Below are 16,133 nucleotides of genomic sequence, written 5' to 3' on the forward strand. Positions count from 1 at the left end.
AATGGTTTATTTTGCATAGCCAGTTAAGTGTGTCCGATACATGGTTAATTGTCCTTAACTGCTTGTTAAAAGTCCTAAACAAAAGAGCTATACAAATGATAATTAACCTCCTTGGCACAAGCTATCAGTCCTTTCAAACTGGGCTGTCTAACATGTTACATAGATGTTTTTAAAGCTACATTCACGTGTCACAAGTTTCCAAAGTGGTTAGTGAGACAGATTTTATTAGTTTTTATGCCATTTGAAGCCCCATTTGTGTCTACTCTCAGAATGAAACCAAGGACCTTTTGTTTATTAGGCAAGTGTGTAAACCCCTACACCTACACTATAGAGCCACAGACAACTCTCTAGTCTTCTGCTTGGTTTAAATCAGTTACCGTTTGTAAATCAGTTACTGTTAATCACAGTTAATGTGACAAAACTATTCAGGAAAAAACATGCATACATAATGTTTATCATGACTCTGGTCTTACGTAGCCTATCAACACAATGTTCATGTGGTCATGTGATTGGCTTGATATAAGGTGCGGTAGGCTGAAGACAGCTTCAACCATCTGTTTGTTGAAAAATAGTAAAGCGACCGCACCACATTTTCTAGGTAACAGCATTGTAACGATAGAAATAGTAATTAGTTAGATTACTTGTTACTGGAAAAAGTAACGTTAGTAACACCGTTATTGAGGCGATCGTGGCTCAAGAGTTGGGAGTTCGCCTTGTAATCGGAAGGTTGCCAGTTCGAGCCCCGGCTTGGACAATCTCGGTCGTTGTGTCCTTGGGCAAGACACTTCACCCATTGCCTACTGGTCAGAGGGCCCGGTGGCGCCAGTGTCCGGCAGCCTCGCCTCTGTCAGTGCGTCCCAGGGTGGCTGTGGCTACAATGCAGCTGCCATCACCAGTGTGTGAATGGGTGGATGACTGGATGTGTAAAGCGCTTTGGGGTCCTTAGGGACTAGTAAAGTGCTATATAAATACAGGCTCTTTACCATTTACCACTGCTAACTAGGCGGCTCATTCTCTTTCTGTGAAGATATACAGTAACACATCTCGAGTTCACCTTAAATATGTATAAACCAAATTCTAATGGATTGTTAACACAATCCCAATCCTACACGCCTACGTAGTTTTATCAGAATTAATTCAAAACCATGTTTACAGACAGAATAACACAGATGCATGTAAACATGTCCCAAAACATAACTGCCCCTAAATACAGTATTTACAGATTCAGATGAAACCTGAAAGGCATTTCACGCTGGGAGTGAAATTTTGTGCTAACCTTTGTTTTTGTCCCTTTAACTTCCTGTGTTTATGCTGACCATGTTTAAAGTACAAATCAGCTTTGGTTTCTTAGGTGATGCAGTGGGAAACAACATTATTTAACAAATCAAATAGGGACTATTATTAAAAATGAAAAATGGATTAAATGTACTGTATGCAGAGAGTGGAACCAATGAGGCTGATTAAGATGGTTACAAGCTTTCTCTGGGGCTACTATGAACATTTATAATAGTTACTTTTGCTGTTTACTGTAGTTAATTTAATTCAAATAGATGGTAAATAAATGTGTGTGCACAGACTGCTAACCCCCCCCCCCCCCCCCACACACACACACACACACACACACACATCTAACCATCCTTTTCAGGGCATATGTACGACAGGAGAACATTAATCATGTTCTTAATAATGGGAGGTTGTGGGTGGAGTTCTTGGGGCAGGTGGTGGGCAATGACCATCTCCCAGGCATTCACCAGATGGACATTCAGTCCTTTGAATATGGCCTTGAGCACTTTGAGTTGCTGCAGCGTGTACCAGTCACTGTTAGTGGATGAGTGAAGGAAACATGTTAAAGATTTGGGGTTTCCGGTCCGAATAACCACCAGTGTGTCTGGAGCCCTGGACAGCAGCCGCACCACTGCCCTGCGGATGGACAACATCCGCCGGATGTAGAACTCCAAGGGAAAAGTGGCAAAGTGTGCCCAGATTCCAAGTACTACAACGGTTTTGCTGCCTCCAACCATGTTGTCTAACTCGTTGGCAATATAATGCATCTCAATGGCTGGGACAGTAGTGCTCCGGAGAGGAGGACCGTGGCAGCGGTACTTCACCATGATGTTGTGTGTAAAGTTCAGGGCCATGAAAGGTCCAGCTTGTTTCTCACTATTCAGGTCAAACTCCTTGAGATCTGAAAGTATTACAGAGGAAATAATGCGTGTGATAAGGTGTCTAAAGAAAATCAGAGGGGTGCCTGAAAGGGTTGTGGGGTAGTTACCTGGTAGTGTTGCTGTAAGGTGTTCAAACCACTGCCTAATGGTGGAGTCTCCATACATATGAACCACCTTGCCTTTCAGGCACTGAGTGATGGCCGAGGAAGTGTTGAACTGATGAATTTTTGTGCCACCTAGTCCTCGCCAAACATCTTGGTAGTAATAGCCCGAGGGTCCAGACTCCTCACTGCTGCTCTTCTCCTTTGACTGTCCTGAGAACAAGTCAACAGACACGCTATATGACTATTTTTGAGTTATTAACAAGAAAAGACCCAAACAAAATCTTTCCTTTACCTGTATGAGTGAATGAAATCTAATATTACTTATAATTTTAATTTTATAAGACAGCTAGTTTGCTGTAGTTTTCTAACCTCACTCAAGTTGAAGTACAGTTAGTTTGTTTATGACTTTTTTAGTCCCAAAAAATATAAGTGCAGTACACTGGTGATTACCTAATTTAAATGTTTACCATCCACTGTTGAAGATCATCTTATCATGCATTTATGCACCACTATGACTACTGCTGCTGTTATTAGATCACTTCCTGGAAGTCCCATCCCTTTCATGTGCAATCTTAGAAACGTGGCGTCAAACCATTCTGGATGGCTTTATTTTGACCTCCAGTGACACTGTAAGGAAACTTGGAGTCATGTCCCTCAATGCACATATTAAACAAATATGTATGACTGTTTTCTTGCATTAGTGCAGTATCTCAAAAATGAGAAATCCTGTCTCAGACTGATATGGAAGAATTAGTTAATGCATTTATTAATTCTAGACTGGACTACTGAGATTCATTAATATCAGGATTGCCTAAAAATTAGAGATGGCACGATACCACTTTTTTATGTCCGATACCGATACCGATATCATAAATTTGGATATCTGCCGATACCGATATGAATCCGATATAGTGTTTTTTAATCAACAAAACGTTTTTTTAATATCTTGCTGCATTTTGTATACGTTTATACTCAAGTTTAAATAAATAACAACACTAAAGCTATTCTGTTATACCTGTATGTAAAAAATACACTGCGCCCAAAATATTTCATAGTTCAGCAAAACCAATCAATCTAATAAACTTAAACCTACTCCATCCTCCCTATTCTGGTATTTTAAAGAGTACTTAGCAGAAATATTAAGCAACCTAACTAATAGGGTTGCAAACTCCCAGCAAAAAAAATAGGGAGCCACCCTCCACCTCATGATGCTTAATCGATATAATCAAATTTAATTTGATGCAGGGGGGAAAATGCACAGAAATAAATTATTTTTCAAGAATAATTAAATAGATTCAACATCTTTCTTCAACAGAATTGCACACTGCACAGATGGTATCTTCCCAAAGGAAAAAGTAGTATAGCTTACTAGGGTATATTAGACTTAACAGTTACTATATAACTGTTACTGTTACTATTTTTTAACTACACAGACATATCTGACCCAAAATAAGTGCAAGGGAACAGAATGGGACATCCAGGGAGCAATCTATAACTAATTACATTTTTGAAAATGGGCTTAAGATGCACAAAAAGACAACACTCAAGAAGACGGATCAGCCTAATATAAATCAGTTGAGGTCAGTTCCCAGAACTTTCTGATCATACCTCACATTCTTATAATAAACCTCTTTATTCTGGGAATAAGAACTGTTGAAGTTCATTTCATCCACATGTTATGAACTATCCATACAGAGGAAAAGTTACACTGTTAGTAGTTAATTCAAAATCCATAAACTATTAAATGTTCTACAAATGTTTATTTAATATAGGTGTTAACATCTGGCTTTACCTTTCATTCTTGGAAAAATGGTGACACCTGCAGGTCCTGAAGCTCGAATGGAGACTTTCAAGTTGACGCCACTGAGGCAAAGCACACACAATAAAAGTTCTTAAGAAAAGTTTAAAAGTTTTTTAAACTAGAAATTTATTAGAGACGGCAGGCAGCAAAAACAGATTAAATCATATTAAACATTAAATAGTTGACAGGGAAACTGGCTAACACACAACAATGAAGCATTTTCCAGGTGGAGAAAAAGATAGTTCCCTCTTTTTGCTGTGGAGAGTAAAACAAAGAAAAAGATTGACTTTTATACTTTTACACTAAGGACATAAACGAAATCTTCACCTCTTAAAAAGCTTCTCCATGGTTGTGATGCTTTGTTGATATCCTCCATTGAAGTAATTCATTCTGGCATCACAACTCAGGTTATCTGGCTTGTAGCAGAACCAGGGCTCGCCTGTATGGAGGTCAGTGTAGTTGCACAGAGACTTCTGGGTTGGACGCAAACATATGTTACAGGTGGTAGTTTCAGTGACTGAGCCTGACTGGAAGACGCTCTTAAAGAAAATCCTGTCAGGGTGTTCTCTGTTCAGCCTGCGCAGCTCCATGACTGCCTCACTGGGGTGAACCAGTGTCACCTGTAGAAAACAGACTCAGAGTTTTGCAACCAGTTTTCAGATAAATACCTATAATTACTACAACCTTTGAATACAGCATCTTGATTCATGCTCAATCATCCCAGTAAGGAAATCCCAGAAAGTTGATTCTGTTCATCTGGATGTTTTCAGTGGGAGAAATGTTTCGTCACTCACCCAAATGACTTTTTCAGTCTCAGCTGACTGCAGGTTTCCCCAACCTTATAAAAAGAGCATCTCCATGAAACTGAAGAAGTCACTTGGGTGAGTGACGAAACATTTCTCCCACTGAAAAAACTACATACAGATAAATGGAATCAACTTTTGGGGAATTTGCATTTCTGGTTGGTGGTAAGTAATTCATTCAGATTATATGTTGGCAAAAAGAAACAGTGCCAATGGAAAGAAAACGTTACCTTTTGTCATGGTCAGCATTCCATTCCCCTGGTTCAAGTAGCATTAAAGACTAACTGTTTAGTAAGGGATATTTACAGTGGGTGGAGATACACAGATGCCTACGTAATCTTAGGCATCTGTGTATGCCGAAGCTGCTGCAATGAGCTGCGGCCGCAAGGCGGTTGGTGCCTGCCGTGGTGGTAATCCCCGAACCAAATGGTGGACACCAGAGGTGAAGGGAGCCACCAGGCTGAAGAAGGAGTCCTATCGGGCTTGGTTAGCCTGTGGGACTCCGGAGGCAGCCGACAGGTATCGACAGGCCAAGCGGAATGCGGCTCGGGCAGTGGCTGAAGCAAAAACTCGGGTGTGGGAGGAGTTCAGAGAGGCCATGGAAAAAGACTTTCGGACTGCCTCGAAGAGATTCTGGCAAACCGTCAGACGTCTCAGGAGGGGAAAGCAGTGCTCTACCTGCACTGTGTATAGTGCTGGCGGAGCGCTGCTGACGTCGACTGAGAAAATTGTCAGGCGGTGGAAGGAATACTTCGAGGACCTCCTTAATCCCACTGACACGTCTTCCGAGGAGGAAGCAGAGTCTGGGGATGAGGGGAATGACCCGCCAATTTCCGGGGGCGAGGTCACTGAGGCAGTTAAACAACTCCTTGGTGGCAGAGCCCCTGGTGTTGATGAGGTCCGCCCCGAGTTCCTGAAGGCTCTGGACGTTGTAGGGCTGTCCTGGTTGACACGCCTCTGCAATGTTGCGTGGAGATCAGGGGCAGTACCTGTGGACTGGCAGACCGGGGTGGTGGTCCCCATCTTCAAGAAAGGGGACCGGAGGGTGTGTTCCAACTACAGGGGGATAACACTCCTCAGCCTCCCTGGGAAAGTCTATGCCAGGGTGCTGGAAAGGAGAGTTCGTCCGTTAGTCGAACCTCGGATACAGGAGGAACAATGCGGTTTTCGTCCTGGTCGCGGAACACTGGACCAGCTCTTTATCCTCTCCAGGATACTTGAGGGTGCATGGGAGTTTGCCCAACCAGTCTACATGTGTTTTGTGGACTTGGAGAAGGCATTCGACCGTGTCCCTCGGGGTGTCCTGTGGGAGGTGTTGCGGGAATATGGGGTGTCTGGCCCATTGCTACGGGCCATTTGATCCCTATACAACCGTTGCAAGAGCTTGGTTCGCATTGCCGGCAATAAGTCGGACTCGTTCCCGGTGGGTGATGGGCTCCGCCAGGGCTGCCCTTTGTCTCCGGTTCTGTTCATAATTTTTATGGACAGGATTTCTAGGCGCAGCCAAGTGGCGGAGGGCTTTCGCTTTGGTGGCCTCAGAATCTCATCTCTGATTTTTGCAGATGATGTGGTTCTGTTGGCTTCATCGGGTGAGGGCCTCCAGCTCGCACTGGAGCGGTTCGCAGCCGAGTGTGAAGCAGCGGGAATGAGGATCAGCACCTCCAAATGTGAGGCCATGGTTCTCAGTCGGAAAAGGGTGGAGTGCCCACTCCGGGTCGGGGATGAGTTCCTGCCCCAAGTGGAGGAGTTCAAGTATCTCGGGGTCTTGTTCGCGAGTGATGGGAGAAGGGAGCCGGAGATCGACAGACGGATTGGGGCTGCAGCTGCAGTAATGCGGACGCTGCACCGGTCCGTCGTGGTGAAGAGGGAGCTGAGTGTAAAAGCGAAGCTCTCAATTTACCGGTCGATCTACGTCCCTACCCTCACCTATGGCCACGAGCTGTGGGTAGTGACCGAAAGAACGAGATCGCGGATACAAGCGGCAGAAATGAGCTTCCTCCGAAGGGTGGCTGGCCTCTCCCTTAGAGATAGGGTGAGAAGTTTGGCCATCTGGGAGGGGCTCAGAGTAGAGCAGCTGCTGCTCCACATCGAAAGGAGCCAGCTGAGGTGGTTCGGGCATCTGACAAGGATGCCCCCTGGGCGCCTCCTGGGTGAGGTGTTCCAGGCATGTCCCACCGGGAGGAGGCCCCGGGGCAGACCCAGGACACGCTGGAGAGATTATATCTCTCGGCTGGCCTGGGAACGCCTTGGTATTCCCCCGGATAAGCTGGAGGAGGTGGCTGGGGAGAGGGAGGTCTGGGCCTCTTTGCTTAGGCTGCTGCCCCCGCGACCCGGCCCCGGACAAAGCGGATGAAGATGGATGGATGGATGGATGGATGGAGATACACAGCCCATATGGAAAAGATATATATAAATCTTATAAAGTTTGTATCTGTCTTGTGTGAAACTTGTATGAAAAGCATATAAGAGTGAAAACAGATATAAGATCCCTTGAAAAATTATATAATGAAACTTGTATGTTTTGGATACTTACTAAAACAATGTATGAAAGTGGCCACTTTCATGAGTAAATCATGTAAGCCTTATATGATTTACTCATGAAAGTGGCCACTTTCATGAGTAATCACATATAAGTTTTTACTATTTCTTTTCCATATGGGAGCAAACGGCCTTGGGTTGGAATTTAACCCATCTGCTGTTAGAATTGTCTAACAGCTATGGTTCAGTGGAAAAGATGAGTTGGCTCTATTTCATAAGCAAGCTATGATCATTAAATATTTGCAGCAAAGGTCTGTTGGGGAAGCAGCAAAATAATTTGTTTTGTAACAGATAGAATTCTTGTTTCTGTTAAAGCATATTTTGTCATCCAGCTCAAACCCAAGCTGGTGGAGACTCTGGAGGAAATAATTTGTTTTTAAAGCTTCAGCTATTGGCATTGAGGTCATGACCATACCTTGCTAGTTAGCAAGGAGCACCATACTTTGCATTCATTACATGGGCTTACTACAAACATGCTAACTTTAGTGCTAATAGTTTTCTCCTACTGCAGAAACTGAACACGATCTTGAAGTATAACCCGGAACCACATTCCCCCTCCATTACAGTTTCCATTAACACAAAAATAAGCAATATAAACATCACAATCTATGAGAACTTTGGAAGTCAGTCTCAGTTCCTTTTGGGGAACACATTTTTGCGGCACCTCCTCATTAGTTTCTTTTTTCACCCCCAGATTGCTGCTCAGTATTGCATAAGAATGAAGTGACTGTTTGGTCTTAGCATTTGTCCTAATGTCAGTAGCTAAAAGTAGGGGTAACAGACTTTATGTGCAAATTTGAGAAGTAGGTTTCTTTATGCCAACGGCAACAGGAAGCTAACATTTTACATCAGCTTGAAACATTACTTTACTAATAAGTCTTTGTCTAGAGAAATGGGAAGATGTATTTTTCTAAACATTCCAGTGACTGAAAAAAAAGAAAGATGGGATGTTGACATTTCCAATGCCTTCAACCACATGTAAAATGATACATTTTCTTAATCACCTGGACTTGTGCACTTCCTTTCCAGAGTAAAAAGAATACAGCTGTGTAGGAGCCATTGAGATGATCCACCACTTCTCCTGCAACACCCGCACTGATAGTTGGGCTGTGCAGCCGGGCAAGTAAAACGTCTCCTCCAAACTTTTTTGGACGGCCCTGAAAGTCCTTCATGTTAATCATAACCTCCAGCTTATCTCCTATTCGCCACTGGCCCCCTCCCCTCTTTGGAAGAATGGTGAAGGTGCTGTGGTCTGGATCACTGGTCTTTTCCAGGGAAAGAGGAAATGATAAAGGTGGCGTTTCAGGCCAAGTAATAGACTCTAGCAGGAGGTCTTCTTCTTGAGCCTCCTTAGGGGACAGCGGTTTTAACTTGCAGAAGTCATAATGCATGTCAGTAGACAGGGTAACAGCGGCAGGCCTTGAGAATATGCTGATGGTCTTCATTTTATTCTGAAACTGCAATATTAATCATTGAATTAAAACATGCAATACAATTCAGTACACCTAAGAATCAACATGTTCCATTATCCAGTTTAAGACAATGAAATCTGAATAGGGCTCTGAGAGTTGGAAACAAAAACATTTCATACAAAGCAAAAGTTGCAGATTTTGAAGCTGCTTAGTTGCCATGGTAAATTTTAAAAAGAGGTAAATACTAAACATAGTTGAAAACTGTTAAAAATTCTTCTCATGTGATAAGACAACAAAGCTTTTCTTTGTACATAAATGAATAAATCAAAATCCTTAAAATATATGCATTACCAATTTAACTAAGCCAAGAAATATACAGATACAGATTACACTCAGCTCTCTATGATAAGGCAAACTTAATGCAGTTGTATCAAATGCAAAATGTGGTTACTGGCAGAAATGTTGCCTTTCAGAAAATCACCAGGATTTGAATCTTAGAATACCAATGTTTATAATGTGAGATACAAAATTGATTTAAATTTGGAGGGACTAATCAGCACTCTCCAATGAGTTGATTTTACCATAAACCTCACATACAAGGCTACATTAATTACTAGCTTACAACAGGGTTGCCAGGTCAGGGTGACACATTCTTCCTAACAAGAACTAAAGGACTAAAAAAAATAAAATAAATAGAAGTAAATAAAAAAGTAAGTTTAAAAAGTAAAAAAAGTTATCTCGTGTTGCAGATTAAATATTAGTATATTTAGTATTTTTGCACCACCAACAAGATGATTGTCGAAGGGCTACATCCAAAAACATGACTATTGTGGGGAGTGGTTTGTGGCTCCGCTGCAGGGGAGGGGTAGAGCAGTGGGTTTTCAGGGTGTGGTGAAAGATGGAGGCTGATTCACACACCTGACCTCATCATCTAATCATGTCTCCCCTTTTAAGGATGTTTCTGGGAGAGTGGTGTGTGCTACTTTAAAACGGGAAAATAAAGGATCTTTAAAAACTACAATGCTGTGGTCATCGGATCGCTCATTGTCACATTTACCTATTTAATCTAAAACCTATATAGCAGATGAAAGTCATGTGAAAGCACTGTATGACCTGAGAATTGCATCTGGCTCTTCATATGGACATCTGACACATCATACCTACATTATTCATTTAATCTTTTTTTCAACACAAAAAACTGTAGTCACTAATTAGAAAAACACAAGTTCTTACCTCCAGGGTGTTCGTGATAAATAACACCAGGAAAAAAAGAGTGAAGAAAAGGAAAATCCAGGCACATTTTGGGAGTCTAGTAAAGGCCTGTCGTTTACAAACTTGGAACTTCATGATTGGTAAACAGTCCACATCTCCGGCTGCAGTGTTGCACTATGACCAGTTCACCAGATACTAGATTTTATGAATGAAATTAAAACAAAAACAATAACAAAGTATATGTTAAAAAACAAAACAAAATGCAGTTGCAAATCCTCTCTCAATTACAAACTGTTTAATTACTGAAACCAATATATTCTGTTAAACTGACACTATTATTATTTTTTATTGACTCATCAGAATATGCAGCTGTGGAGGACGAAAATCTTGATGTAAGTAGCAGTTAATGTGTAAAGAGTTGTAAAGACAGAAACATTTTTTGATTTATCAAACAAGTGGAAAAGAAAAGTCTGGTAGAGATCGTAGAAATAAATTCTCCCTAATACATGTCCTCGGTTCAGATGTGTGTCAAAGATGTACACGTCTACAGTTTAAGGAACAAATGAGTAAGACACAAGCAGAAGTGATAACGGCAATATTTTTCTGTAGAAAAATGTCACACAGCGTAAAATCGCACAAAATCCTCTACAAAGCACACAAGTACATTAATAATGTATTGTAATGCTAAACGAATCTCATTTTTACATTTACTTCTCAAGTCTATAGCACATCTTACCTCGACGGAGAAGATTCTTTTAGTGAGAACCAGCGCTGAAGCTCATTGCATTGATTTGCTGTTTTCCCAGTTGTGACACAATGAATCAAAGACATACCAAAAGTTAATTATTATCCAAGAGCGACTGTACTCTGTCCACTGCAAATTAATGCAAAGGGGAAAATGCAAATCTTCCCCTGAGTCCCTGGTAGTCTTTTTCTTGGCCCACCCTGTTAAATTTACTGAAGTATGATGTTTATACTAACCTTACACTTTGTAAATTTATAACATAAACAAAAAAAATCAGAGTGAAGTCATACTCTTTCACAGCACTGCAGTTGTGCTCAATCCTGCTCTGATTCTTTCTCCTCACTCAAATGTTTCTGGTAAAAATCTCTGTGTTGGTGCGCGCACATCTTGTCATGGTTTTAATTGAATATGTAGGAAAAGAGTTCATTAATCCTGTTCTTAATAGTGGGTGGTGGTGGGCGGATGCTGTGGGCCAAGCTCATCTGCCAGGCGTCCACCAGATGGACATTTAGTCACAGTTAGTAATTGCCTCATCAAAGCTTTGTGGTTTACAGTCCGAATGACTACCAGTGTGTTTGGAGCTGTGGATAGCAGCTGCACCATCGCCCTGTGGATCCTCTGCAGCAGGATGTACTCAGGATGTGCTACATCATAGTGAGAGACAGTTGAGATAGCTTTCTTAGGTTGCCGAAAAAAGAATTACATCTAACTGTCACTAACTGTAACTCATGCATGTTATGTTATCTGCCTACGCATGAAGGGCCGTGAACCCTGACATATAAAACTGTGTATCTAAGTGCTTCCTCTTTTAGATCGACACGGAAGGTAGTATTGTGTACATCTCCACATGCATGTGCTTAATAAATGATTGTTGATTGACTGGACCTGCTCTGAGTATTGGTTGTTTGTTCTCAGCCCAACATCAAAGAATTCGGGACAAGAGGGAAAAGGTTAAGCTGCAGTGTGTGAATAAAAATCTAATTGGTGTTAGAAAGATTTCAAGGTAGTTCTGCTTTAAGGTGTTCAAACCACTGCCTGATGGTAGAGTGCTGAGCTGAGGACCTGTGCCACCTAGTGGTCTCTGCAGAGACTGGTTACTGGAGAACCAACAAGCCAGGTGTTTTAACACAGGTGCACGTCATTGCACGATCTTCTCATGCAAAGTGGCATGTATTACAAATGAGCAAGCACAGCTGACTGGTGTTTCATCGGAAACGGTGGCTAAAGTGCTGTCATACAGATTCTTAGAAAAGATCCCAGTAACCACATTGGAAATTGCAACATCCCCAAAAAAGAAAAAGTGCAAGAGCAGCTCATCGTCATGCTGCTGAAACTGTCAGCGCAGGATGTGATCAGACTCAAGAATATTCTGTCAGTGATTACAGAGAGAAGGATATGGAGTCAGTCCATAAACCACGAGAGCGAATGTACATTTGTCAGTTGTGTGCTGCAAAAAGAGCCAGACACTTATAAAAAATAATAGTTTGGTTATCCTTCATCATATTATTGAATGACAGGCAAGTACAAGTGTGCCTACAAAGGGCAGAGGTCTGACCCTTACTGTATCCAATCAGTCCTCATCTCTGGTTGATTTTTGTGGTTGAGTAAAAGGAGGGGGAAAAAAAAACAAAGCGAAAATTATTTAAGTGACATAAACAAACCGACAAGTCTTTGAGTAGGTATAACAGAAATTCGGTCCACTAAGAAATTCTCTGAAATAGATCAGCTATTAACTGAGGCCCCAACAAGAGTTTGGACCTTTTCTAACATAATGTCAATATTTGAATAGATTTTGACTCCACTGTCTGGCACCACAGTTACCCTTAAAAAGAGCACATAAGTGTTTTCAGTCTCAGGGCACATGTCTCTCTGCTGATGGTAAAACTTTTCTGCCCTAATTTAACCAGCTGCATTTTTACGATAGCTGCCTGTTTAGACCTAGTTCATGTGAATGTTGTTCAGCCAGTCCACTGAGCCATTTGTTGGGCCATGAGTCAATGCTGACATCACAGTTTAAATTAATTGCATAGTTCATTTTAAAATTGTAGTTTTTTTTTTCTTTTTTTGTTGCTGTTTTTAAAAATTGCAGCTGTTAAATTTGAATGTTTGGATTTTAAAAAAATCGATAGATCGATGGAATTTAAGGTAGTTCAAACAGCAGATAGTTTCACAGTGTTTGCACTGACAGCAGATTTGAACATTGTGTAAAATATAAATAAAAGCAGAATGCAATGATCTGAGGATCTCACAAATCCATATACACAATAAAACAAATCATGAGGAATATTAAATTTTTCAACTGAAACATTTACTATGTAATGAAAAATGTTAGACTATTTTGAATTTGATGGCAGCAACACATCACAATAATGTTGAAATGAAGGAAACAAAAAGACTGGAAAAATAAATGGTACTGAAAACCAGCGGGGGTTTTGCTGTTAATTAGGTAAAATGCCATCAGGTCAGTTCGTAGGATGATTTGCTCCTCCAAATATCGAAACAGAGCTAAATGCCCCCCAAAAGATGAACTATTACATTCCAATCTAATTCAAACTAAATCTATAGTAAGTTTGCATTGCTTTCATCTTTAACCCATTTATCGTTGGGGTTGTACAGAATACAGGGGATGGACAAAAGATTTTAAACACTCTTTGTTGCTATAGCTATTTGCTGGTTAGTGTGTTTTCTTAAACTCTCTCTCTCACACACACACACACACACAGAAATCATGTGTACTACCCCAAAAAACTCTCTTGAATCATTGCTGTTAGACACGATGACAAGGTTAGATATAAAACTTGAAATGATTTAAGGCTAAACACACCAAAGCTGACATGCTGCTTTATTACAGAGCAGCAGATTGGACCTTGCTCAGCTGAGTCTGGGCCACACTCTGCTTGTGAATGTGGAACAGCATAAAGGATCTCTGCAGTAGTTAAGTTATTATCCGACAGATCTGGGCTGTTTCCCTTGAGCCAAATGGACTTCCTCAAGTGAAGTGTTTTCTACCTCAAAGGCTCATCAGTTTACACTGGAATCCATTTTTTGTTTATTAAATTTAATTGCCATTATGATTACACAAGTTTGTACTGATTTTAGCTTTAACATCCAGTCTGGATCAGATTTTGCACTTGTGCAATTATTTTGCAACTCTCATAAGTCCATGTTTTATTCACAACAGAACACAGAAAACATGTCAAATGTTAGTTTTGAATTTGATGAGAGCAAAAAAGAGGACAGGTTTGGCCAGTGTTTACCACTGTGCAGCATCCCCTCTTCTTTCAATGAGAGGTTTGCACTGCAGATTCTTCTACTGTGATGATATGCTGCAGTATGCAGTTTAGCATTGTGTTGCTGAAATATGAAAGGCCTTCCTTGAAGAGGAGGTTGCTAAAACTTGTGTATAAGCTTTCAGTAGTGATGGTGCCTTTTCAGATGTGCAAGCTGCCACTTCCATAGGCACTAATGCACTCCCATACTACCAGAGATGCAGGCTTTTGAACTGAGTACTGATAATGAGCTAGATGGTTGGTCTCCTTTTTAGTCCAGAGCAGGGGGCAGATCTAGAGAAAATTTTTAGGGCATCATGAAAATCAGATGGAGTAGCAAAATACAAGCAATTTCTATACACATTCTTTAATATGTACTATATATGGTTAAAATATATAAAGTGCAGTAAGTATATTCATGTTTCATATAGACTGACTTTCTTATTAAAATTAGCCCAAATAATAAAACATTTGAGTTATATGTAAAAAAAAAAGATATAAATGAAATGAATTTATGAACCGTAAATGTCAGTTTATTTAACAAATAAGCATACAGCCAAAAAAGTATAAAGTCCAGAAAGCCAAATGAGGTGGATCGATTAAAAATGAATTTAAAATTAAGACATTAGGGGGAAAAAAACAGCATTTAGCCTACACTGACATTTGACATACTCTCTCAACTTTTCTGAAATTTTGATGTTGATGTATTGATGATATATCATTTTTAGGAATGTGCGCTTCCTAACAGGCTCTGCTCCCCATGCATATCAATGATCCTTTGGCCAATGTTACAGCTCAGTGCTTTTCCTTTTTTGAACTAGTTTTACCATCACATGTTGGCCGATATCAAAGTCTGTCAGTTCTCAGTCCTGATGAAACATGATCTTTTTATTAACTTTATTGCTGTTGTTCACACATGAAACCATGGCCCACCAATTCAATTCAATTTTTTTATACAGCACCAAATCACAACAACAGTCGCCTCAAGGCGCTTTATATTGTAAGGTAGATCCTACCAGAGGTGGGACCAAGTCATTGTTTTGCAAGTCTCAAGTAAGTCTCAAGTCTTTATCCTCAAGTCTCAAGTCAAGTCTCAAGTAATGTCAGGCAAGTCAGAGTCGAGTCTCAAGTCACTGGTGTAAAAGTCCGAGTCAAGTCACAAGTCTGAAACTTTGAATTTCAAGTCCTTTCGAGTCTTTAAAAAAAAAAACCAACGAAAAAATAATGTTGCAGTTATGCTAAATGTAAATATTAGACCATGTAATTTTAAATCTGTGTTTTTCTCAACACATGACAAAAGTGAACGTAGAAAATATACACAAATTGTGAAATTGCACCTCTTTAAAATGCAGCTCAATTAAACTTAGCTCCAAGAATAATTTTCACCGACAGTTCTGAGATAAGCTGCATGTTATTCTTGGATGCGGTTGTAGGACCAGCTTTAAAATCGCATGACAAAAATATCATACACATTAAAAAAAACTGTATCACCAACGTAGCCTGGACAACATTTGCTAGTTAGATGAAGTCAGCTATCTCATTGTAGCATATTTATATGCATATTTATAATCATACGGTTCTTGGAGTGAGTGCATACACTCATGAAGTTTAGTAACTTCAGGTCACTGCAACAAGCCCAGGTACAGTTTACCGACGGATGGGTACAGGACCTTGAAATGCACCGTGTAGAACGAAAGACCATCGTACGTATCATAAGTTTACCAGTCTCACAAATTGTCGTCATAAATACACATTCATTAACCGTTTATTAATAGGACCTTTGAGCTCAACGGTAATTAATTAGCAGTGGAAATAATTTCTGGTACCTGAAGGAAACGGTTTCCAAGGCCTAATCCGTGGATCGACTTCCTTCGAGGCGTGGACGTCTATCAGCAGAGAATGTACCTTCACCTATCAGCAGAGAATGTCCCTTAGGGAGAACAAGAAAACAGAGACTGCTTTAGATTGTCTTCCCAAATTGACTCAACTTTATTCACAAGTACAACAGTTTATATAGAGGGTAAAATTCATGAGACAGCAGATTTATCAGTTTAAACCAGTACAGACCAAGATAAGGCAGCGTC

At 40.6% G+C, this 16,133-nt stretch overlaps 1 protein-coding gene across 3 annotated transcripts; it reads right to left on the bottom strand.

Moving 5' to 3' along the window:
* Nucleotides 1-1,596: 1,596 nt before the first annotated feature.
* LOC113008995 (NXPE family member 3-like) lies at nucleotides 1,597-15,907 on the bottom strand. Of its 3 annotated transcripts, XM_026147004.1 has the most exons (7): nucleotides 10,772-12,858; nucleotides 10,057-10,230; nucleotides 8,416-8,868; nucleotides 4,398-4,690; nucleotides 4,062-4,132; nucleotides 2,273-2,479; nucleotides 1,597-2,185 (listed from the first exon to the last, which is right to left on the bottom strand). In XM_026147004.1, exons 2-7 carry the CDS (start codon nucleotides 10,168-10,170, stop codon nucleotides 1,629-1,631), a joined length of 1,695 nt encoding a protein of 564 aa, XP_026002789.1. In that variant the 5' UTR covers nucleotides 10,171-10,230; nucleotides 10,772-12,858; the 3' UTR covers nucleotides 1,597-1,628. The 3 variants fall into 3 exon arrangements, with proteins under 3 accessions (XP_026002789.1, XP_026002788.1, XP_026002787.1); XM_026147003.1 differs by lacking the exon at nucleotides 10,772-12,858 and adding an exon at nucleotides 15,876-15,907 and having other exon boundaries at nucleotides 1,597-2,479; XM_026147002.1 differs by having other exon boundaries at nucleotides 1,597-2,479.
* Between the last annotated feature and the right edge of the window lie 226 nt (nucleotides 15,908-16,133).

The sequence above is a fragment of the Astatotilapia calliptera genome, chromosome 17, assembly GCF_900246225.1.
Source record: "Astatotilapia calliptera chromosome 17, fAstCal1.2, whole genome shotgun sequence".
Taxonomy (NCBI): Eukaryota; Metazoa; Chordata; class Actinopteri; order Cichliformes; family Cichlidae; genus Astatotilapia; species Astatotilapia calliptera.